This window comes from Bos taurus, chromosome 4 (genome assembly GCF_002263795.3).
Source record: "Bos taurus isolate L1 Dominette 01449 registration number 42190680 breed Hereford chromosome 4, ARS-UCD2.0, whole genome shotgun sequence".
NCBI classification, from domain to species: Eukaryota; Metazoa; Chordata; class Mammalia; order Artiodactyla; family Bovidae; genus Bos; species Bos taurus.
Genome location: NC_037331.1, coordinates 13155002 through 13180725, shown reverse-complemented (window position 1 = coordinate 13180725; position 25724 = coordinate 13155002). Strand labels below are relative to the sequence as shown.

At 43.4% G+C, this 25724-nt stretch overlaps 1 protein-coding gene across 9 annotated transcripts in view; it reads right to left on the bottom strand.

Moving 5' to 3' along the window:
* The window catches only part of DYNC1I1 (dynein cytoplasmic 1 intermediate chain 1), a 379170-nt gene that overhangs the window by 260352 nt on the left and 93094 nt on the right, over window positions 1-25724 (bottom strand). For all 9 annotated transcript variants that reach the window (XM_059885731.1, XM_005205164.4, XM_005205165.5 and 6 more), the window contains one exon: window positions 23957-24072. In XM_059885731.1, the coding sequence (XP_059741714.1) occupies window positions 23957-24072 (116 nt within the window). The remainder of the gene's footprint in view (window positions 1-23956; window positions 24073-25724) is intronic.

Genomic DNA, 25724 nt, shown 5'->3' with positions numbered 1-25724 from the left:
GAAATAAATTGCACCCAAATGGGAAATAAGGCAAAGATAAAAATGAAGCTGGGCCAAAGTAATACTTTCATCAATGATGAAGACTCAGTGAAAACGCTTACTGATTTCCTGAATTTGGCAGAATTACCCGCCCACTCAGAGGCAAGACCAGACCTGACAGGCCTCCCCAGCTAGGTGTGACTCGGATATGACTGAAGGCACAGCGGAGGGATAGGTAACTTGCACACACAGGTATGCTGACTTCGCTTGAAACAAGTCACTGTACCTCCTCTGTGGATAGAGGCTGGGTGCAGGGTGGAGTGAGTGAGAGGGTGTAAGCGGCCAGGAGTATTACACTAACTGAGCGTCATACTGAAGGAAACATCAGCTGTGGGCAGGAAATGCACTCAGTTGATGGAATTCACGTATCATGTGGGGAGGCTTGGGTTAGATTTCCAGGTTATGAACCAAGATGCTGAGGTCTTGAAGGATCAGATTAACATTAATAGCGCCACTCTTTCCTGCCCCAAGTTATGAATTCATTGAGAAACAAGATCAAAGACAAAATAAACAAAGCCCAAACTATCACCATTAACACTGATACAGGATACATTGACAATTGTAACCTACTGGGAAGGGCTTCCCTGGGAGCTCAGTCAGTAAAGAATCTGCCTGCAGTGCAGGAGACCTGGGTTCAGTCCCTGGGTTGGGAAGATCCCCTGGAGAAGGAAATGGCAACCCATTCCATTTCAACTTCCTGTGCAAGGGGTAACTTGCTGCACATTTCCCCCAGATTCTAGACCCTGGAATAGTTCACAGGTGACAGAGCAAATATTCTTATTTATGTCATTACCTCTAACTGATTTGAGGATGACAGTAGTAAGAAAAGGACCACTTTTCTTACTTAAGAAGAAGAGTTAAGTACCACTAAGGACCACTGGTAAATTAGTTCCATCCAATCAAGAAACGTTGGCCAATCATTGTCTACCAACCCTCCCACAATTTTATTTCTATTACGAGAAGAAAAGAAAGGAACAAGAATCAGGAGTTTTGAGGGAAGCTCTTTCTTCCTGGAAACCAGAAGAAGGGACAGGCAGGCATTTCTCGCATACAGGACCTCCTCCTCCATGAAGCCCAGGTCACACAGCTGCATTTCTAATGCCTTCAATGGAATGCTGCTAAGTCACTTCAGTTGTGTCTGACTCTGTGTGACCCCATAGACGGCAGCCCACCAGGCTCCCCCGTCCCTGGGATTCTCCAGGCAACCCATTCTCCAGTGGGTTGCCATTTCCTTCTCCAATGCATGAAAGTGAAAAGTGAAAGTCAAGTCGCTGAGTCGTATCCGACTCTTCATGACCCCATGGACTGTAGCCCACCAGGCTCCTCCAACCAAGGGATTTTCCAGGCAAGAGTACTGGAGTGGGGTGCCATCGCCTTCCCCTCAACAGAATGGCCCAGATCTAAATCCCTCGACCTGTCTGAAATGTATGGGGACCCCGTGGAGCTCTCTGCCACCACTTCCATGCCCTCGGCCAGTTATTTGTTCTGCTTTTTGGTCCCTTACTCTACTTTTGCGGTTCCTCTTCCTGGAAATTGTTTTTTCACTTCCTCACTTTCTCCTAAATATGTCTCCTGTTCATTTAAGAGTTTTAATGTTAGTTACTGTAGACTATAGAAAATCAGCAAAGGAAAACAATGGAAACCAGAGAATTTCTTTAAATAACAAAGTACTCAAGAGAGTTATTCTGGAGTCTTTATATAATATAAATAACAACTTTGAGATTCTCATTGCTCCAGTCCTGACACTCCTTAGGATCATTTGAACCCCACTTCCCTTGTGGCTCAGCTGGTAAAGAATCTGCCTGCAATGCAGGAGACCTGGGTTTGATCCCTGGGTTGGAAAGATCCCCTAGAGAAGGGAAAGGCTCCCCACTACAGTATTCTGGCCTGGAGAATTCCATGGACTCTATAGTTCATGGGGTCGCAAAGAGTCAGACAAACTGAGCGACTTTCACTTTCACTTTGCTAACAAAAGGCATGCTTGCTTCTCATCTCAGGCTCAGGAAAGACATCCTTAGTTGAGATGAGTTAGAATGGAGTCTTAGAATCCTTCTCAATACAGCTATCCAGTTAGTCACTACCAACAGATTTCAGTTGACTCTCAAGATAAAATACATTTCTATTTTGGATAACCTCATACTGTCATTTTAAAAGAACTGATCACTTCCCTTCAGAGGTTCTTGACACTATGTTACTTTCACATGCTATATTTTCTGCCACCTTAGGTAGGATTTTTCTCTATCTTTTCCCCCACTACTTTCCCAAAACCTTTTTCTATTGCAAACTATATTTTTCTCCTGGTGTTATAGTCCACTCTGGGACATCTCTTTGTAAGCCATTACATTCTCTCTTTTGATGATAATTTGTTTGCCTGAACTGCTACTACACTCTGCTATCACATATAGCTGTCCAGTATCTGCATCTGTTCAGGACCCCTGTGGGTTTGTATCTGGCAGGTGTGGTTTCATCAAAGTGCCCACACCCATCCCCACCTGCCCACTCCCTAATACACTATGGTGGGATTTATAGCTGACATTTCAGTTTTGTTTTCTGTATGTCTTCTGTCTTTTTCTATTCATCTATTATCCTTTTATGGGCTTCCCTGGTGGCTCAGCATTAAAAGGCTCTGCCCGTCAAGGCAGGAGATGTGGGTTCAATCCCTGGGTCAGGAAGATCCCTCAGAGGAGGGCATGGCAACCCACTCCAGTATTCTTGCCTGGAGGATTCCATGGACAGAGGAGCCTGGTGGATTACAGTCCATGGGGCTGCAAAAGAGTCAGACATGACTTAGCGACTACACAACAACAAAAGTCATACTTTCAGATAATCACGATGGTGTGATCACTGACCTAGAGCCAGACATCCTGGAATGTGAAGTCAAGTGGGCCTTATACAGCATCACTACGAACAAAGCTAGTGGAGGTGACGGAATTCCCGTTGAGCTATTTCAAATCCTGAAAGATGATGCTGTGAAAGTGCTGCACTCAATATGCCAGCAAATTTGGAAAACTCAGCAGTGGCCACAGGACTGGAAAAGCTCAGTTTTCATTCCAATCACAAAGAAAGGCAATGCCAAAAAATGCTCAAACTACCGCACAATTGCACTCATCTCACACGCTAGTAAAGTAATGCTCAAAAGTCTCCAAGCCAGGCTTCAGCAATACGTGAACCGTGAACTTCCAGATGTTCAAGCTGGTTTTAGAAAAGGCAGAGGAACCAGAAATCAAATTGCCAACATCCGCTGGATCATCAAAAAAGCAAGAGAGTTTCAGAAAAACATCTATTTCTGCTTTATTGACTGTGCCAAAGCCTTTGACTGTGTGGATCACAATAAACTGTGGAAAATTCTGAAAGAGATGGGAATACCAGACCACCTGACCTGCCTCTTGAGAAACCTATATGCAGGTCAGGAAGCAACAGTTAGAACTGGACATGGAACAACAGATTGGTTCCAAATAGGAAAAGGAGTACGTCAAGCCTGTATATTGTCACCCTGCTTATTTAACTGTTATGCAGAGTACATCATGAGAAACACTAGGCTGGAAGAAACACAAGCTGGAATCAAGATTGCCAGGAGAAATATCAGTAACCTTAGATATGCAGATGACACCACCCTTATGGTAGAAAGTGAAGAGGAACTCAAAAGCCTCTTGATGAAAGTGAAAGTGGAGAGTGAAAAAGTTGGCTTAAAGCTCAACATTCAGAAAACGAAGATCCGGTCCCACCACTTCATGGGAAATAGATGGGGAAACAGTGGAAACAGTGTCAGACTTTATTTTTCTGGGCTCCAAAATCACTGAAGATGGTGATTGCAGCCATGAAATTAAAAGACGCTTACTCCTTGGAAGGAAACTTATGACCAACCTAGATAGCATATTAGAAAGCAGAGACATTACTTTGCCAACAAAGGTCCATCTAGTCAAGGCTATGGTTTTTCCTGTGGTCATGTATGGATGTGAGAGTTGGACTGTGAAGAAAGCTGAGCACCAAAGAATTGATGCTTTTGAACTGTGGTGTTGGAGAAGACTCTTGAAAGTCCTTTGGACTGCAAGGAGACCCAACCAGTCCATTCTAAAGGAGATTAGTCCTGGGTGTTCTTTGGAAGGACTGGATGCTAAAGCTGAAACTCCAGTACTTTGGCCACCTCATGCGAAGAGTTGACTCATTGGAAAAGACTCTGATGCTGGGAGGGATTGGGGGCAAGAGGAAAAGGGGACGACAGAGGATGAGATGGCTGGATGGCATCACTGACTCGATGGACGTGAGTCTGAGTGAACTCTGGGAGTTGGTGATGGACAGGGAGGCCTGGCGTGCTGCAATTCATGGGGTCACAAAGAGTCGGACACCACTAAGCGACTGAACTGAACTGAACTAATAGCTTTCTTTTACATTAAGTGGACATTTTTAAATAGAACATCTTAATTTTAAATAACTTTCTCACTAAATTTGTTTTTTTTCAGTGATTTCCTTAGTGGTTGCTGCTGCTGCTGCTGCTGCTGCTAAGTCGCTTCAGTCGTGTCCGACTCTGTGAGACCCCATAGACGGCAGCCTACCAGGCTTCCCGGTCCCTGGGATTCTCCAGGCAAGAACACTGAAGTGTGCCACTTCCTTCTCCAATGCGTGAAAGTGAAAAGTGAAAGTGAAGTTGATCATCGTGTCCCACCCTCAGCAAGACCTTAACATATATATCTTATCAGAGTCTGCTTCAGATTTATACTAACAATTTCAATGGAATATAGGACTTTACACCTATATAGGTCTATTCCTTTCCCCTTTTCAATGCTATTGTTATACAGATCTACATGTTTCAACAATTATTTCTTAGAATATTTTTTCTACTCCTTGCTCTCTCACCTCTCCTTCTATCACCCTCATTGCATGTATGCTGAGTCATCTAATGGTATCTCACATCTCTCTGACGATCTCCTAATTTTTCATTTTTGCTGTTGTGCCCTCTAACGAATCTTTCTTTTCAGTTTTTGTACTTTCCAAACCAGAATTTACATTTGCCTTTTTTGGGGGAGTTGTGGGGGGGTGGAGAGGTGGGCAGATAATTGCTTTATAATGTTATGATGGTCTATGCCATACATCAACATGAATCAGTCATAATTATATGTATACATGTCTCTTTCCTTAAAAGGACACGGGGACGACAGAGGATGAGATGGCTGGATGGCATCACTGACTCGATGGACGTGAGTCTGAGTGAACTCTGGGAGTTGGTGATGGACAGGGAGGCCTGGCGTGCTGCAGTTCATGGGGTCACAAAGAGTCGGACACGACTGAGCGACTGAACTGACTGACTGACTTCTTTATTGATATTCTCCACTTAATGAAATACTGATGTGTTTAATCTGTTTTCACAAGGCAGTTTCTTCTGCCTGCTTTTCTCCCTATCATGCTTCCCAGCTTCTTTGTATGCTTCAAATTTTCTTGTTGTTGTTGGAAACTGGCTATTTTAGATAATACGTGGTAGCAACTCTGGGAGCTGGTTGATCGCCTTTCCCTTCCCTAGGGGTTGATTACTGTCATTTGCTTATTTGTTTAGTGACTGGGTTATTTTGGCGAAGTCCGTTCTCTCCTCTCACCTCATGGTATAAAGGCTCTGATACTGCTCCTCAGATGGTGCAGTCCTGGGCATGTGGACAGTCACCTCTGGAGAGCAAGTCTCTTGCAGTCACTTTAACTGTCACTGTCCTTGACACACCCAGCTATTAACTTCCATTAATAGCTGGCTGATTGCTCTATTGTTGTCAACAATGCCGTGGGGCACAAACTCTCCACGGACTGATCCAATGAAACTCAGCCTCCTTTAAAGAAACAGTCTTCGAGTTCAGATTTTGAGGTTTGTTTGACCCCAAGAAGGCTCTTCTTCTGCTTCCCTGGTTCTGTCTAGTAAACTAGCCAGCCATGACTTAGCTTACACCTCACATGCATCTACCAGTTGCCTCTGATTTGTTTCACAGCACAGCGTCTAGTGGCTCACGGTAAACATTCCACCTGCAAGGCAGGGGATGCACCTAGATAAAGGTTCCATCCTTGGGTTGGGAAGATCCGCTGGAGAGGGCGTGGCAATCCACTCCAGTATTCTTGCCTGGAGGATCTCAAGAACAGAGGTCCATGGGGGTCACACAGAGTCGGACACAACTAAAGCAACTGAGCACTCACTCACCCACAACCTCTCTTGTTTTGAGAAAGTCCTTGGTTTGAATATCCCACAGTCTGTGGCAAATGAAGTCAGCTTCTTGGGAAGAGATTCTGAGCTGTTTTATGGCCCACTTATTCCCCTGGGCAGAGTCTCTGGGCTGAGGCTCTGGAGCTGAGGGAGGGGACACGGGCATACTTCCGAGCGACACCCACACTTTTGGAGCTAGGTGCCTGGCAGAGTGGGGTCCTGCCATAGCCTCTGCTCTGTGTGGCTCGCCTCTCTGAATGGAACCTCTGCTTCACGCATGAGCTGGAGGGTGACGTAGGTCTCAGGATGTTTAGCATGCTGTCCCCTTACCTTTCAAGTCAGGATGGGGCTAAAGAGAATATCCACCTCTCCCCTGCACTTGCGTGAAACTTAGGCTCTGTAACAGGTATCTGGGCAGAAACAGAGATGCTAATGTCCCGCACCTCCGAGGAAAATACAGTAGCCCTCCAACTGGGAGCTGGAGAAGAGAGCTCTGTGTTCTCTTCTGCACCCACTTGAGCTCTGGTTTGCTTCAAGATGAACTGAGAAGAGGGAGGAAGAGAGTGAACTGTAGTTCAAACACTGCAGACTCTTTCCTGTTCTTACCAAATTTTCATAAGTTTTAAAAAAATAAGTGTTTTTGTTGTTATTGCTGTTCATTTGCTATATACCCATGGTACCATTTCCAGAGACTTTAAATAGCTTGTTTTTTTTGGAGGGAGGGGTTTAATGATTTTTTTCACTAACTTTACTGTGAAGCAGATCCACAGAGCTCCACATGTTGCCATGCTGGAAATGGAACCTTATATACTTCTTAACTTAGTCAATGTATCGGATGTATTTCTCCAGGGAATAAAAGACTTGTTAAGCACTGAATGTTCTTTAAGCACCACAATGTTCTTTGATCCTGGTATTTTTTGACTCTATCATTGATCAGAAGTGATAAACAGGGACTTCCCTGGCAGTCCAATGGTTAAGACTCCACGCTTCCACTGAAGAGGGCATGGGTTTAATCCCTAGTTGGAGAACTAAGATCCCACATGCCTCATGGTGTGGGGAAAAGAAATTAATTAATTAAAAAATTTAAAATCGCATATATGACTTGCATTATTTTAAAAAACTAAGATCCCACATGCCTCATGGTATAGGGAAAAGAAATTAATTAAATTTTTAAAAATCACATACGTGCCTTGCATTATTTTAAAGAAGAGTGATGAACAGAAACAATGCCCTCTTCATTTTGATAAGCAGTGAGAGACATATTTGAAAAGTATTAATGTACTTTTCTATTTTTCCTTCTGAACATAATCATCTTCAATCAGTCTACCTAAGGTACTCATTTGCTAGTAGAGAGTTTAGAATTTGGTGCAGAAGAATGAAAATAAAAGGTAACATTCAGCTCCCTCCTCAAAAAACCGGATTTTGGAACCCCACAGTTCGATGAGAGTCAGGATTAACTGAGGGAGAAAAGGCATTCCAAATTTCTTTTCCCTACCATTTAGAATAAAAAAAAAAAAAAAGTATAGATCACTCCTCCTTCCCCCCAATCTATGAGGGAAGTTAAACGTGGGGGTTTAGGTAAATGGCAAGAAAAAGGAACATTTAGGGAGAAGAAGAGAAAAGTTTTCAGATATATCTGGATTTCTACTTTGGAGGAAAAGAATTAGGAGGGATGGAGTATTAAACCAAGAAGACAGGTGAGCGCAGGAACCTTTGAACCACATTCTTTATTTGGGAATCTAGGAGACCAATACGCAACAGGTCTTCTTCACCACAAGGCAACAACCGGCCTCGCTGAGCGTGGCTGGCAAAAACGGAGAGGAGGATCAGTGAGCGCTCCCAAGCCTCCATCAGACCATATGAGGCATGGACACTCAGTGCAGAGCAGTCTGCCATGGGTCTGCTGCGGTGGATAAAGGGACTACTTGGCTTGGGCTGGAGATGGACTTCCAGGCCAGCAGTTGAATAGAAGGCAGAGCATTGGACTTCCCTGGAGGTCCAGTGGTTAAGAATCTGCCTGTCCACGCAGGGGACATGGATTCAACTACTGATCCGGGAAAATTCCACATGCTGCAGGGCAAGTAAGCCTGTGAACCACAGCTACTGAGCCCGCAGACCCTAGAGCCCGTGCTCTGCAACGAGAAGCCACAGCAATGAGAAGCCCATGCACTGCAGCCAGAGAGGAGCCCCCGCTCGCCACAACTAGAGAAAACCCGTGCCCAGCAATGAAGACCCAGTGCAACCAAACAAATACATTTAATAAATACATAAATCTCAAGGGAGCGCCATCAAGGTGCAGGAAGAAGTAGAAGTTTTCAAGGCAGGAGTTAACAATAGGGGTTAAAACCCTGAGCGTAACAGCAAGTGCTCAATGACAGGAAGCCCAGGAGGTCCGTGTCGCCTTATCGAGCTGACCAAGTTCAGTGGTATCACCTTGCTTGTACGCCACTGTCACGGTCGGCTAGGGCTGCCACAGCAAGATGCCATCAACTACAGAAATGTATTTTCTCACAGATCTAGAGACTGGGAAGTCCAAGATCAAGTTACTAGACAGTTGAGTTTCTTGTGAGAGCCCTCTTCCTGGCTTGCAGAAGCCTTCTTCCTGTGTCCTCTCATGGCCCTCCTTGGTGCATACACATGGAGAGAAAAAAAGAAATGGATCTCCCCCCTTCCCTTCCTCCAATTATTAGGCGCCAATCCTATAAAATTAAGATTCTTACCCTGATGGCCTCATTTAGCCTTGTTAGTGTCAGTCATCCAGTCGTGTCCAACTCTTTGTGACCCCATGGACTGTAGCCCCACCAGGCTCCTCTGTCCATGGGATCCTCCAGGCAAGAACACTGGAGTGAGTAGCCATGTCCTTCTCCAGGGGATCTTCTTGACCCAGGGATCAAACCTGGGTCCGCTGCACTGCAGATTCTTTACCGTCTGAGCCACGAGGGAAGCTCCATATAGCCTTAAGTGAAAGTCATTCAGTCGTGTCTGACTCTTTGCAACCCAGGCCAGAATACTGGAGTGGGTAGCCTTTCCCTTCTCCGGGGGATCTTCCTAACCCAGGGACCGAACCCAGGTTTCTTGCATTGCAGGTAGATTCTTTACCAGCTGAGCTATCAGGGAAGCCCCCTTCAGTTCAGTTCAGTTGGTCAGTCGTGTCCGACTCTTTGCAACCCCATGAATCACAGCACGCCAGGCCTCCCTGTCCATCACCATCTCCCGGAGTTCACTCAAACTCACGTCCATCGAGTTGGTGATGCCATCCAGCCATCTCATCCTCTGTCATCCCCTTCTCCTCCTGCCCCCAATCCCTCCCAACATCAGAGTCTTTTCCAATGAGTCAACTCTTCGCATGAGGTGGCCAAAGTACTGGAATTTCAGCTTTAGCATCAGTCCTTCCAAAGAAATCCCAGGGCTGATCTCCTTCAGAATGGACTGGTTGGATCTCCTTGCAGTCCAAGGGACTCTCAAGAGTCTTCTCCAACACCACAGTTCAAAAGCATCAATTCTTCGGCGCTCAGCTTTCTTCACAGTCCAACTCTCACATCCATACATGACCACTGGAAAAACCATAGCCTTGACTAGACGGACCTTTGTTGGCAAAGTAACGTCTCTGCTTTTCAATATGCCGTCTAGGTTGGTCATTACCTCCTTAAAGCAGTATTTTCACATATAGTCACACTAGGGGTTAGGGCTTCCCTGTTCCTGTTTCTGACCTAATTTTCTACCTGTTAAAACCCATTCTACCAAGTACCTCACGTCTCTCCAACAAACCCTTTTTCTGTTTCAGTTAACCAGAGTTACTTTCTACTGTTGGCAACCAGGGACCCAGACTGGTCAGAAATTTCTATCAGGAGACAGTCACTCAGGAAACTGGTACTGGTTATTTGTCCTCATAGGGGCTAAAAAAAATATGAAAATTCAGACTTCAGGAATGGGAATCTGTCAGCTATAACAAATAACTAGATAATTTTTCTTCTGTGGTGACCTTTAATGAAGTGTCCATTGAAAAGAAGGATTTAAGGGATCAAACTGTCATTGAAATTGAAGAGTGTGAACAGCATGAAGAATCTAAGGATGCTATGCTAGGGTGAGGTGGCTGCTTCTAATGAGACTGGAGGGCTTAAAGACGAGATGACAGGCTTAGATCTCTATATTTTAGCTCAAGGCATAGACCTGGGGGATTTCTCTGGTTGTGATAATTTTCTACATACATGTCTGCCAAAATGCAACACAAATGTAAAACTCTGTGGGTGCCTGGAGAAAGCCCACTGAATCTCCAGCCTTACCAAGTCACTTACATGACAGTGGCAGTACTGATCAGGAAATAATGAAAAACTGAATACAGCAGAGAACGCCGATGTCTGGAAGTACCCCCTCCAGCCACACTCTATACCAAGCCTTTTTTTTGACAGCCAAAGAAGACCCACTTGCTCTTTGCATCGTCATCTTCTTTTATCTTATGACATCTTCATCTTCCTAAACCAGAAAGCTGGCTTTATCTACAGACCTTGATAATCTCACTCAACACAAGGCTTTATCTGTAGACCTTGATAATCTCACTCAATACAAGGCATCATGCTCGCAGGACCTGGAGAGTAAGCTGGATTGGTACTTTCAATACTTTGATAAGACACAAGTAGGCTAGATGATGGGCTTCCCTGGTGGCTCGGTGGTAAAGAATCCACCTGCAATGCAGGAGTTGCAGGAGACAAAGGTTGGATCCCTGGGTTGGGAAGATCCCCTGGAGGAGGGCATGGCTATCCATTCCAGTATTCTTGCCTGGAGAATCCCATGGACAGAAGAACCTGGCAGGCTACAATCCAGAGGGTTGGAAAAAGTCAGACACAAGTGAAGCGACTGAGCACTCATGCAAAGCAGGCTAAAGGATGGGAGCAAAAGATTTGAAAATATAGAGACCTGCTACTTCAGGAAAGCTTCTACGAGTCTAGTGGTCAAAAGCGCCAATGCTTATGGCAAATATCTTCCTTCTCTAATACGAACAGTTGTCACGCTTGGTGGGTCATTTTGGCCTTTGCAGGCAACGTCTCCAAAATTTGCATGCACTTTATTCAACCCATGTACCAGGTGCCTCAAAAGGCTTCTGCTTCTAATAGCTATATACCTAGAAATTCTGTGGAACAAAATTTCCAATGATGCCCAACGTGTCTGTGGAAAAGCAGACAAAGAGCTCTGAAGGGGAATCCAAAACAGATGCCTAGATCTTAGAGCTCCAGTAGAGGCTCTGCATTTTGTTGTTAATACTCTCCTTTTAAGAGATAGGCATTCATGTTCCCAACAAGTGGACCCAAGTAGAGACACCAGGTGACTGTGGAAAATGGACAAGGCATTATGAACTGGAGCGTTGTCTAGTCCATCTGGCCGTAAAGTCAGGTGGTCCCCCATCAGCTCATCAGCAGGCACTCTAGACTGAGTTGCAGAAGCAGTCTCCGTGAGCCAGCTGCCCACCCTGTCACGTCATTACTCCTTTGGCTCTCTCGCTCCTCTCCCAGCCTAATGAGAAACGGCCTGTGACTAGCTGAAAACCTTTGAGTCTGGACTCTGGAAACTTCTAGGTGATAGGCTGGCAAAAGCCAGACGTGGACTGCTGACAGTACACCTCCGTCTATGTGGAGGCCTGAAGTTTAGTGCAGAGGAAAAACCTCTACAATTTCACCTGGAAAAGAATTTTGATCCATGTATCTCGTTGCCCACTTTAGTTGGAAGAATAGATTGTTTGAGAAAGGGCTCTATCCAAAACTAATCCGTGAGCAGTAACTGAGAGGTCACAATTAGAGGATACAAATATAAAAGATTAAGGAAAGAGGCACACGGCGGGACCTTTCAACATATACCCAGAGTGACAGAATACTTATGTACAATCAAAAGTTACCCATTGGGGGGATTTTCCTGTGGTCTAGTGCTTAGGAGTCCACCTTCCAATGCAGGGGATGCAGGTTCGATCCCCGGGCTGGGAACTAAAGTCCCACATGCCACAGGGCAAGTAAACACACACACAAGTAGAGAGAAGCCTGTGCGCCATAACTAGGGAAGCCCGTGGGCTGCAACAAACATCTCACATGCTGCACCTAAAACCCAACACAGCCAAATAAACATATATATTTCTGTAAAAAAGTTGTATGTGTATATACAAAATGCACCGTGTAACCAACAAGGATCTACCATATAGCACAGGGAACACCGCTCCATACTCTGTAAAGGCCTATATGGGAAAAGAAATCTAAAAACAGTGGATATACGTATATACATAACTCACTCACTTTGCTGTACACCTGATACATCATTGCAAGTCAACTATACTTAAATCAAATTATTTTTAAAGTTACACACTGTGAAGGAGGCTTCTAAGGTTGACTAGTTGATATATTCTATTTCTAAACACCAGTTATTCGGTGTCCACCTGCACGAGGACTTGCTCAGTGGACTCATACAGTATCTATAGCTATAAGTATGTACATCAAGGCTACACAAGGGCACAGTTGCCCTAACTCAAGATGCCTTGGCTACTGCCCAACCAGAGATCAATCAAAATTCCCAATATTGAACCATATCTCATAAGAAGAACCAGACAGGCTGATCACATTTTTCTGTGGTGTAGTGGGGAATCAACTTGCTTTCACTAGACTAACCGCTTATTCTGGATTTTTCCCCTTACCTGGCATGCTTCTCCTAGGTTTGCTGCTGGTAGACTTATTGAAAATATTTTATACTTTAAGTTTTGGCTATCTTCTTGACAATTAGCTTCTTAGCCTGACTTCTGAGTCTGTCTTTTCAATCATCATGTTGATTCTGTGACTTACATATTATCCTTCTACTCAAACTCTTTCCTGCTTAAATTCAGTTCAGTTCATTCGCTCAGTTGTGTCTGACTCTCTGCAACCCCATGGACAGCAGCACGTCAGGCCTCCCTGTCCATCACCAACTACCAGAGCCTACTCAAACTCATGTCCATCAAGTCGGTGATGCCATCCAACCATCTTATCCTCTGTTACCCCTTCTCCTCCCACCTTCAATCTTTCCCAGCATCAGGGCCTTTTTCCAATGAGTCAGTTCTTCACATAAGGTGGCCAAAGTATTGGAGTTTCAGCTTCAACATCAGTCGTTCCAATGAATATTCAGGACTGATCTCCTTTAGGATGGACTAGTTGGATCTCCTTGCAGTCCAAGGGACTCTCAAGAGTCTTCTCCAACACCACAGTTCAAAAGCATCAGTTCGTCAGCACTCAGCTTTCTTTATAGTCCAACTCTCACATCCATACGTGACTACTGGAAAAACTATAGCTTTGACTAGACGGACCTTTGTTGGCAAAGTAATGTTTCTGCTTTTTAATATGCTGTCTAGGTTGGTCATAGCTTTTCTTCCAAGGAGCAAGCATCTTTTAATTTCATGGCTGCAATCACCATCTGCAGTGATTTTGGAGCCCCCCAAAATAAAGTCTATCACTGTTTCCATTGTTTCCCCATCTATTTGCCATGAAGTGATGGGACCAAATGTCATGATCTTTTTTTTCTGAATGTTGAGTTTTAGGCCAACTTTTTCACTCTCCTCTTTTACTTTCATCAAGAGGCTTTTTAGTTCCTCTTCACTTTCTGCCATAAGGGTGGTGTCATCTGCGTATCTGAGGTTATTGATATTTCTCCCAGCAATCTTGATTCCAGCTTGTGCTTCATCCAGCCCATCATTCCACATGATGTACTCTGCATATAAGTGAAATAAGCAGGGTGACAATATACAGCTTTGACGTATTCCTTTCCTGATTTGGGACCAGTCTGTTATTCCATGTCTGGTTCTAACTGTTGCTTCTTGACCTGCATATACATTTCTCAGGAAGCAGGTAAGGTGGTCTGGTATTCCCATCTCTTTCAGAATTTTCCACAGTTTATTGTGATCCACACAGTCAAAGGCTTTGGCATAGTCAATAAAGCAGAAGTAGAAGTTATTCTGGAATTTTCTTGCTTTTTCAATGATCCAATGGATACTGGCAATTTGATCTCTGGTTCCTCTGCCTTTTCTAAAACCAGCTTGAACATCTGGAAGTTCACAGTTCATGTATTGGTGAAGCCTGGCTTGGAGAATTTGGGGCATTACTTTCCTAGCATGTGCTGCTGCTGCTGTGTCACTTCAGTCGTGTCCAATTCTGTGCGACCCCATAGACGGCAGCCAACCAGGCTTCCCGTCCCTGGGATTCTCCAGGCAAGAACACTGCAGTGGGTTGCCATTTCCTTCTCCAATGCGTGAAAGTGAAGTCGCTCAGTGATGTCCGACTCTTAGCGACCCCATGGACTGCAGCCCACCAGGCTCCTCCGTCCACGGGATTTTCCAGGCAAAAGTACTGGAGTGGGGTGCCATTGCCTTGTGAGATGAGTGCAATTGTGCAGTAGTTTGAACATTCTTTGGGATTGGAATGAAAACTGACCTTTTCCAGTCCTGTGGCCACTGCTGAGTTTTCCAAATTTGCTGGCATATTGAGTGCAGCACTTTCACAGCACTGTCTTTTAGGATTTGAAATAGCTCAACTGGAATTCCATCACCTCCACTAGCTTTGTTCAGAGTGATGCTTCCTAAGGCCCACTTGACTTCACATTCCAGGATGTCTGGCTCTAGGTCAATGATCACACCATCGTGGTTATATGGGTCATGAAGATCTTTTTTGTATAGTTCTTCTGCTTAAATTAACCACAGTTCTTTTGCATTTGAAACCATAAATTCTGGGGCACCTCCTCCAATCTCATACCCTTAGACCTACCTCTCTTTTATTTCTTCCATCATCCAGCTCATAAGGCAAACAGTTGGGGATACTCTATGAGCTAAGTGAGGTCATCCATTCATTCCCACACCAAATATTAGGCACTATGCAGGCATCAGTGATACAGGGAACTGATGTGTCCGTAACCAGGTTCATGAGAACCTCTGAGAAGGGATGCCTTGGAGATCAACAAAATTGGATTTGTAAATGGACTTGGGGGAAGCAATTAGTGATCTATGATTACATGTTAACTTGATATTAGGTCTATAATTTAGATATTAGTTAAATGTGCTTAGAAAATCCACCTGAACATGTAAGCCTTGGAGTCAGGGGAAAAAAAATCTCATAGCTGCTTTTGTGTTAATTTGAGCTTCTAGGTCCTTAGCTTTAGTTAAGCTTCTTATCTTCCTTGCTCTGAAGATACCTTCAGTTGTATGAAAAACTAAAGGGATGGAGCCATCACAACTTTAAAAGGACAATGTTTTTATTTTATGCAAAATCTTTTACTTCTGAATGCCATGCATCTACAAAGCATATTAACTCTTGACAGTCTAAAAGTAATTCACCCATGCTTAAATAAAATTCTCAAACTATCTTCCTAAAATACAACAATTTGAGACTTCCCTGGTGGGTCAATGGATAAGAATCCACCTACCAATACAGGGGATACGGGCTTGATCCCTGGTCCGGGAAGATTTCACATGCTTTGGGCAACTGAAGCCTGTGTGCTACGACTCCTGAAGCCCGGGTACCTAGAGCCTGTTCTCCACAACGAGAGAGACCACCACAATAAGAAGCCCACCCTCCGCAACTAGGGAAAGTCCACATACAAGGAAGACCTGGTGCGGCCAATGTATAAATCATTCTTTTAAAACAGCAGTTTGTTTTTTAGTACAGTACTGTGGCCAAAATGCAACATATATGTAAGTTCCCAGGGCGCCCTAGGGCTATTTTGCTCACTGACTCTCCCCTCTCTGTAGAGCTGTAGATTATAGTTGTCGTTGTTCAGTCACTGTGTCCACTCTCTGTGACCCCATGGACTGTAGCACTTCTTCCCCTGTCCTTGACCATCTACTGGAGTTTGCTCAAATTCATGTCCATTGAGTCATCCAAGCATCTCTCCTCCATCAGAGGTATAGTAAATAAGACAGTGCCCACTGGCACCAAGTCTTGCTCTGCATTTAGTCTTTTTATTACATTTCTGATTTCATTTTTAGTTGTTATTTGGTGCCCTTCTATGTTTCAATGGGAGGAATATTCTGAATAAATGAGCTCATTTGACTATTATTTGACTGTACCATCTCTGGGGCTCTCACTAGGTGCTTTTTAAAAATAAATTACCTTTTAGCATGAGGTTTCTCCTTTGGAATATCAAGACTGACTGGCAGCTAAGCCAATCCAATGTCTATTTTAGTGTCTAATATAAACCAAATAAATCATGAATGCTCTCCTGACCAATAGATGGAAAGGTGGTTGGGAGATAGGAAAAACAATTTTAACTAGAAAAATGTGTCTATTTGACAAAAATAATACCTAAATAGTATCATCTGAGATATCTGTGCTCCTTAGATAGCACTTCCTCCCCCCTCTTTTCTTTTTTTTGTCTTTCAAGAGTTTTGCCAAGCAGATATGAGATTAACATTGCTAAAGAAAACTAATATCCCAAGACAGAATCTTTCTGTTGCTAATCTTGTTAGCACTGGGCCTGGAGCCTCTACAGCTTCTTCTGAGAGAGGACTAACACTTCAACCAAGTGTCAAAAGAGAAAGAGCAGGCATATTTTAAGGAAGCAAAACATGGCAGATGTCACCATCTCCCTGGAAGAGTGTCGGTTCTTATCTAAAAAACAGAGCTAAAAATAAGATGAGCGTGTGTCACCTTCACTAGGGAGTTTTAATTTGCATCCAGATGCCACCATGGCTTGTCATGCTTCTTTAAACAGTAAGCTCAGAAAAGGCGTGTTAAGGTCCAGGAAACTGGGATCCAGTTGGAAGCCAAGGTTATGACACCATATCCTGTCTTCTCCCAAGCCACCTCCAGGTGTTTCAGGACTGGCTTCAATTAGGAAATAAGAACTGTCCCATTTCGAACTTTAGGTTCCAAATCAGTATTCCCACTTAGATTCTTTGGAAGATGTCTTTACGTGTCAACTTTGTATCAAAGACTTATGTTCTTGGGCCCACCAACTTGTAGGAGGACTTAGAATTCAACACTGCAGTTTAGAACTCAAATCTTTTTTTTTTTTAATTCATTTATTTATTTTTAACTTTTGATTTTGTATTAAAGTATAGCCAATTAACAATGTTGTGATAGTTGTGTTGGGTGAACAGCAAAGGGACTCAGCCACACATACACATGTGTCCATTCTCCCCCAAACTCCCCTCCCATCCAGGCTGCCACATAACATTGAGCAGGGTTACCTGTGCTATACAGTGGGAAGAACACAAAGCTTAATTCTGATCTCTCATTACTTCATGAAGAAGGACAGGGGGCAGCAGAAGTGTAGATAACTAACAAGGAGGTCATACATGGTCTTCAGCAGTCCTTTGGGCAACATGAAGACAGGGTACAAGGACTGAATATCCTTGCATCTAAATTACTGACTGCATGGATCACAACAAACTGTGGAAAATTCTTAAAGAAATGGGAATACCAGACCAAGTTACCTGCCTCATGAGAAAACTGTATACAGTTAAAGAAGCAATAGTTAGAACCAGACATGGAACAACAGACTGGTTCCAAACTGGGAAAGGAGTGTGACAAAGCTGTATATTGTCACCCTGCTTGTTTAACTTGTATGCAGAGTACATCATGCTAAATGCCGGGCTGGGTGAAGCTCAAGCTGAAATAAAGACTTACAGGACAAATACCAATGACTTCAGATATGCAGATGACACCACCTTTATGGCAGAAAGCCAAGGGGAACTAAAGAGCCTCTCGATGAAGGTGAAAGAGGAGGGTGAAAAGGCTGGCTTAAAACTCAACATTCAAAAAATACAAAGATCATGGCATCCGGTCCCATCACTTCATGGTAAACAGATGGAGAAAAAATGGAAACAATGGCAGATTTTATTTTCTTGGGCTTCAAAATCACTGTGGATGGTGACTGCAGCCATGAAATTTAAAAGATGCTTGCTCCTTGGACGAAAATAATGACAAATCTAGTCAGTGTATTGAAAAGTAGAGACATCACTTTGTTGACAAAGGTCCAGACAGTCAAAGCTATGGTTTATCCAGTAGTCATGTACAGATGTGAGACTGGACCATAAAGAAGGCTGAGCACTAAAGAACCGATACTTTTGAAGTGTGTTGCTGGAGAAGATTTTTGAGAGTCCCTTGGACTGCAAGGAGATCCAACCAGTCCATCCTAAAGGAAATCAGTCCTGAATAGTCATTCAAAGGACTGATGCTGAAGCTGAAGCTCCAATACTTGGGCCACCTGATGCGAAGAGCCGACTCACTGGAAAAGACCCTGAAGCTGGGAAAGATTGAGGGCAGGAGGAGAAGGGGGCAGCAGAAAATGAAATGGTCGGATGGCATCACCGACTCACTGGACCTGATGTTGAGCAAATTCCGAGAGATGGTGAAGGACAGGGAAGCCTGGCGTGCTGCAGTCCATGGGGTCACAGAGTTGGACATGACTTAGCAACCGAACAACTACGGACCATGAAGGGAGAACCCAGAGGGGTTCCTACAACTGCCTCTAATATGACAGGATGAGGCTTACTTGAGGACTTAGCCTGCTGCGAGTACAACTTCGATCCTGTCCAGTCAGCTAACATTTTCTTGGATATAGCTGAACTCACAAAAAGGAGGAGCGTCTACAAAGTCATCATGAACCTGGAGGAGTTCTCCACAAGTCAGGGAGGTCTCCTCACCCCAGCCCCTCTGCCTGGCCACAGTGAAGCGGAGATCAGGCTGGCTGCGGGTCTCAGAGCCCGACCTGCACCACGATGGACCGCGGGAGGCCTGAGCCGGCCAGTTCAGGAGCCACTAGCCCCCTGCAGCTACTGAGCAGTGAGGTATGGTTAAAGCAACTGAAAAACGGCATTTTATAATTTAACTTGAAAGTTAAACATTTGATCCCATTATTAAACAGCTTCCAAATGCGTTTGAACAAGAGTGGCACAGGAATCTACTTTCTCAACTGTAAATTTTATGGAAGCTTTATTACAGTTCAAGTACTTTCAAGGAAAAGTTAGTGTTTGAATTGGGATATGCTGTGTCAAATACAAACCAGATTCTGAAGATTTAATATAAAAAAGAATGTATAATATCTCATTGATAATTTTTATGTTGATTACATGTTAGAATAATTTTTTAACCTACTAGGTTAAACAAAGCATTATTAAAATGCATAATGGTTCATTACATTTTTATTGCGCAGTACTGGACTAGTTTATCCTGGGAAAATATCTCTATACTTGAAGCATCTATATTGAGTATATGCCAGAGAGGATGGGAAGCCAAGTTAGAAATTACCCTCAAACAGCCAAGAAAATATACTTTTTCAAAGTACAAAGATGAAACAAAGGCCTTCCTCAGCCACCTTCCTACACACCCGTTCCAAGTTCAAAGTACTTTAAACAGCATCTCTGCAGAGTAAAAACTTGACGACTGCTCTGCTCTATCCTGGGCCAAGACGGGCTGCCTCGGCGGTTTTCTTCAGGTCTCACAACTGTATCATGCTTCCAGCAGTAATACCTACACCAGCCTGGGGAATGAAATAGAAGCCTGGTGGAAACAGGAACACTGAACTCTTCTCCTCGCACAACTGTATTCTCGTGACTGTTCCTAATAAAGCCCCAAAACCGGTGCAGCCTTAACGCATGCATCATACTCCAATCTCCCCAATACAATGAGCATTTTCCCTTCTTTCTTATTCCTCTAGAATTATCTCATCCTTCGTTTCTTCCACTGATATCTGTTGAGCCCTTTGTGCCAAGCACTGCACTGGGCATGGAGGTAAAGAACACACACCTTCTAAATGTCCATCAACAGAGGAATGGATAAAGAAGATGTGGCACATATATATAATAGAATATTACTCAGCCATAAAAAGAACAAAACAATGCCATTTGCAGCAACATGAACAAACCTAGAGATGATCATACTAAATAAAGTAAGTCAGATAAAGAAAGTCAAACATCATATGATACTGCTTATATGTGGAATCTTAAAAAAAAAAAAAGGGTACAAATGAAGTTATCTACAAAATAGAAATAAAGTAACAGATGTAAAAAATAAACTGATGGTTACCGAAGTTAAGGGAGGTGAGGGATAAGCTAGAAGTGTGGATTGACTACTTCTACTATGAATATATACAAACTAGACAACCAGTAAGGACCTACTGTATACCACAGGAAACTCTACTCAAAACTTTGTATTCTACATGAGAAAAGAGTCTAAAAAAGAGTGGATATATGTATATGTATAACTGATTTACTCTGCTGCGCACCTCAAGCTAACACAACATTGTAAATTGACTATACTCCAATGAAATTTTTTTTAAAAAAGAAAATACACCTTGCCTTCAAGAAGATCAAACTAAAAAGGAAGATATTTAAGTAATAATAAAGTATATTTTTAAATAAATTAAATAATGGCTTGATAAGGGGAAGACAGACTGTCCTCAAGGTATAAGAAGAGATGTCAACCAGAAGTAGAATTACTAGAGAGCTGGCCCTTGTTTGTGATCCAAAAGGAAAGTAAACAGGAAAGACGGCATTCAAGGCATAGAGACAGTACGCACAGGCCGTGTGGAGGCCTGAGGCTGCACGATGCCTTGGAAAATGCAAGCGGTTTGGTCTCTCTTGGATATATGAAAGGAGGCATGAGAAGGAAACTAAGGGAGAGGAGGCGGCCAATACAGGGCCACTAAGTTCCCATTTATAAGATATGATAAAGAGAAAAGGAAGATCAAAGAACGCTTCAAACAATCAACACCTTATGTAAGTTTCCACCTCCTCCCTCCAGATGGGCTTACATTTTCCCAGCAAGTTAAGAAGCTCTCCTTCTCCTGGGGGTCACTACAGAACTTGGCATTTCTGAGATGTCTGGTCTCATCCTTGTTATTCAAAGCATCTGTCAGGTGCCTAGGATGGGCCAGTCACTTTTCCTGCTGTAGTAGAGACACAGAAGACTGGCATCCTAACTAACATCAATACCTCACGGACAATCAAGGGAGAGGTTAATATTAATAACACAAAGCAGCTGTAGTTTGGAAGGGAACCATTTTTTCCCCCCTTTCTTATTACCTGGGAATAAAAAGCATGTGTCTAAAATGTTTTGGGGACAGAGATATCCTGCTCCCAAAATCACTATTACCTATTCGCAGCTTTCTTCCTCTGCAACTAATGACCTAAGCAGGGAGGGAAGATCTAAACTTGTATTGAAAAACCAGTGTTCACGCAGACAACATTCCTAAATCTTTCTGCTTTAAATCATTCTCTGGACTGTTTCTCATAACAGATCATTACGAGCACAAATTAAGAGAATGTTCATTATAGTACATAGTGGTGAAAAGAGGCTTAAGCCTGGGCAAGTCCACAGTACCTTCCCTTCCATTTTAAAGAGTAAAATGAGAACACGTCAAAAACTGAATGCATGAGAACTCCATTAGATGCAGAATAGATCAACGCTCTGAGATCACTGGTTTAAATACTGTTAAATTTTCCATAGTCGCATAATGACTTAAAAAATAATCAGCATTCCTTCATACACCATGGGCAGTAACGAGCTAAAATGGATCTTATGGGCACCACAGCTTTAAGTATTTTATCCATCCAAGAGCCTCACTGGGTCATAAAACTCAGTAGTTCATTGTTTCCTGACCCTGAACGGCTGCAGTCGCCATGAAACCAGTGCCATGGCCCAAACTCCCACACTGGAAGCCAACTCAAACCAGCCACGTGGAAGAGCCTCCCATTCTGCCTCTGTTGGCTCCCTTCACACTGCAGGTGAAAGGGGGTCGTGGGGCACCCCTGTCAGCTAGCGTCTGGACCACTCAGGTAGCCAGAGAATCATCTGAGGTGAGCGGACCATTGCTGAACTCAAATCCAAAGTTCTGCCCATCTAAACCTGCTGGGGATTGCTTCACTTCTACAGGGACAGTAGCTCACTTTGAGCTTAAATCTACATTGTGGAATTTGAACCATTGAAATGCCCATCACCATAAAAAACCTCTATGAGCCTTGTTAACAAAACAGAAAGAACTTCTGCCAAGAGCAGAGGAATAAATTCTTTCTTTCCTGCTGCTTGGACCACAGCATAATGAAGGGTCCCCAGCCCTCGCTGCAGTCATAAAACGGAAAGCCCAGCCTCCTTCTTTTGATGTGTTCCAGTTTAAAAGTTTAGAGTCGATGCCTTTTCATCCTTAATTTATCTTCCCTTGTAAATATTTCTGTACCACTTCCAATATCTAAAGTCTACACATTTCCAAAAAACAATTCATTCCTTCTCCAATGTCAGTTGTAGAACTTTATGTTATGGGTCAAATTTGGGGCTAAATAAACATACCTCAGGCTACAGTTCTGCAAATACCTCTGGCAGCAAATTAACTCAAACAAATGTTTTGGTTGGGAGGTGAGGTTGTTTTTAATGATCTTGCTGATTTGCCTGGAGACCCAGGGATAGACTGGGTGAACTCCCAAAATCTTTCCCAACTTCGTATTTTCTGCCACGTTTAACGTACACGTCTTCGGTTCGTTGAAATAGTTGGTTTAATATTTCACCACCAGAGGGTGCTACTTGTTAGCTTCTAAAATGCATTTCATAATCACACCTGAAAAATGGAGGCCCTTCAGCCAAAGAATCGTCACCACACCAGCTGCTGGCATTATCCAAGACAGGTCTTCAGAAGGCGTGTAGTGTGGGCAGCACTCTGCTTCAAGGAACCTGATTTCACTTGTCTGTTAATGTTATGGGTTTGAAAACCAAAACTGAAAAGCTCTGTAACTTGCACAAACCAAAGTTCACGGATTTGATACATGCTGTAAACCAAGCAGGCAATGCAAATCATGTTTCATTTTCATGGCTTTTGTATTTAGTACACAACAACAATGAACTCAGAAGGCTAACGTCCTCTCCACTGCACAAGACAATAAAATAACAAAAGAGAATTTGCTCAGCTACGACAGCAGTGCTATCCTCTATCAATGCAACCTCCACTTACGCATTTTAAGTGTATACATCTCCTGCTTCTGCTTTGGAGCAATTTTGCTTTGGTGTCATTATTCACTTCTAAGATGCCTTTTCACTGATTACCTTCAACTTCTCTTATCAGTGTATTTTTACGACGTACTGGGATTTGCTTTTTCCACTTGATGAATGTACAAAGGAGGCAGGGAAGCTCAATTCTCATTCCCCTCCACGGAGCTGGCGTGGAAAGTCTTTAAACTGTGTTAAGAAACCCTTAGTATGTTTCCAGCTGAATTGGCAAAGCAAGTCAGGGGACAGAGAAGTTTCTCGGAAAAGCGCCGATTACAGTCAAGACTTTAGACCATATGGGTCATAAGCGCTCAACTCGACCACACAGCAAGAAAGCAGTCGTTTCGATACGTGGGCCTGGGTGTGGCTGGATTCCCAAACACTTTACGTCGAGGAGTGGGTGGGGTTTATAGTTTGCTGACACCTGTAAATGATGAGTCTAACGTACACACACTCTTACCAATAAAATTCGGAGAAGTTTCTATTACATTTTCCCTTGGAGATGTTCCCTGGCCTCACATAGTGTTGACAAAGTGTGACCTTCCTAAGTGAGCCATGTGAAAGTTCACGATCCCCCTGGAGGAGTACCACTGGGCTTCCTCTCTGTCGTTTCCAAAACCAGAGCCCAAAGAGACTTCAGCTTTTGGTGTGTCATTATATTTGTGTCCTGTGAAGATGTCTTACGGTAAGATACAAGATCAACAAGAGGGATGGGGCTCCCTGGCCATTTCCCCAGAGATCACACGGAAAGTAAGCAAAAGACGTCACTCACCTTCAGACTGATGTGTGGCCAGAGGAGTCTGGGTCTCCTTGGAGTAGGACACTACCTCCCTGGGCAGGAAATCCACTTGGGTGATCTTCGACACGCCCAGCTTATGCAGTCTCCGTCTGGAAGTAACGAAGTACAAAGACTTAGAGACGGAAGGCATTCCTCGCAGAAGATCTATCAGGCATAAAACAAATGTCTAAAATAAATAAACCCCAAACATCCACAGCTTCTCAGCGCAAGGAGCAGCGTCGTGAAGTAGAACCGGGCCTGGCCTGGAAGTCTGGACACTTGGTTTTGGCCACTTTGCCTCTGTGTTGCTGGGTGGTGTTACGTGCCCCCTCAGACTGACCCTCAGCTTTTCTATCTGCAAAACTGGATCTTCTCCAGTTCAAACGAGGCCCTCCTTCCACTCTGAGCAAATCTGATTTTTCTCAGTTAAAGGAAGTTTTCATTTGTAATACAGTGTTCTAGTCTCTTAGGCAAGAGGGACAAAAGAAAACTAACACTTCTCAAATCTGAAGGGAAAAGAGAGGACTACTGAGTGGAGAAAATATTCTCTACGATAGTAATGAGAGGATGATATTCCAAGGGGGAGCATAACATCTCCCATTTCTCCAGAAAAGGAGCTAATACAGAGCAGTGCATGGATTTGTTCGAAGGCACGCTGACATGCCACAGAAGAGTGAACAGGGCATTAGGCTGAGAATGGTCCAGTTTTAGTTCAGAACTGCCAAATGAGCTGTGAGCATGTGACAAATCCTTTCTGAATATTTGTGGAGCATGTGAAGTGTTTTCAGATGTCTTTCACATACGTCAGCTGTCTTCACGACCCTTCTACGAAATGTCTGGGCATATTATCACCATCTCCATTTTATAGATGAGGAACGTGAGAGTCAGGAGGAGACATGCCCAAACATATGCGACTCATAAATGGCAGAACCGGGGCTAAAATGATGCTGGTCTGAGCCCTGGTGCAGTGCTGTTGCCACCAAGTCAAACTCCTAGCTGAGGCTCTTAACGGTCAGTTCTGAGTTACCCCTCGTATCCAAAGAGCCTCCTGCGTCACCCAGGAAACATCTCCTCATGGGGGCAGTAGAGTCTCGTGGTTAAGCACACAGACTATCCCACCGCTTGACAGTTATGTGAGTGAGCTTGCATAAGTTACCCAATCTCTCTATGCCTCAGTTTCCTCATCTGTAAAATGGAGACATCACCATTGCTTAGCACTAGGATTATTACAGATAATGTATATGTGCCACATACCTACAATGCATGTGCCACATATGTATTACATACACATACATACGTAACAATTTACACACATTTATATTTTAAAATAGTTTCTGAAACGTTATTTTAATACATAGATTAGTATCAGGATTGGACATGTTTTACTATATTGCTTTAACATTTCCAGGAAATAGAGTATATGTGTGTCTCTCTGATAGAGAAAGAAAGGTTACTTAACCATTTAGCCAAAAATCCATATTTCCTAGCTTTCTAGAATCAATAGCAGCTCACCTTACTCATATTATTTTTTGAATTATTACTAGCAATGGTACACATTCACTGTATTTTTTCAGTAGATAGTAATAAACTGAAAGAAAATGCATACCATAGCTAGGAATTTCCATGTACAATTTCCCAAACACAAATTTCTTCTTTTTTATGAATTACTAAAATAATTGAGGTGAAACCTAAGATGAGCCCATAGTAGACACAAATAAAGGCTAGTTTAGAGAAAAAGCCGCACTGGTCGTCTTTGCAGCCC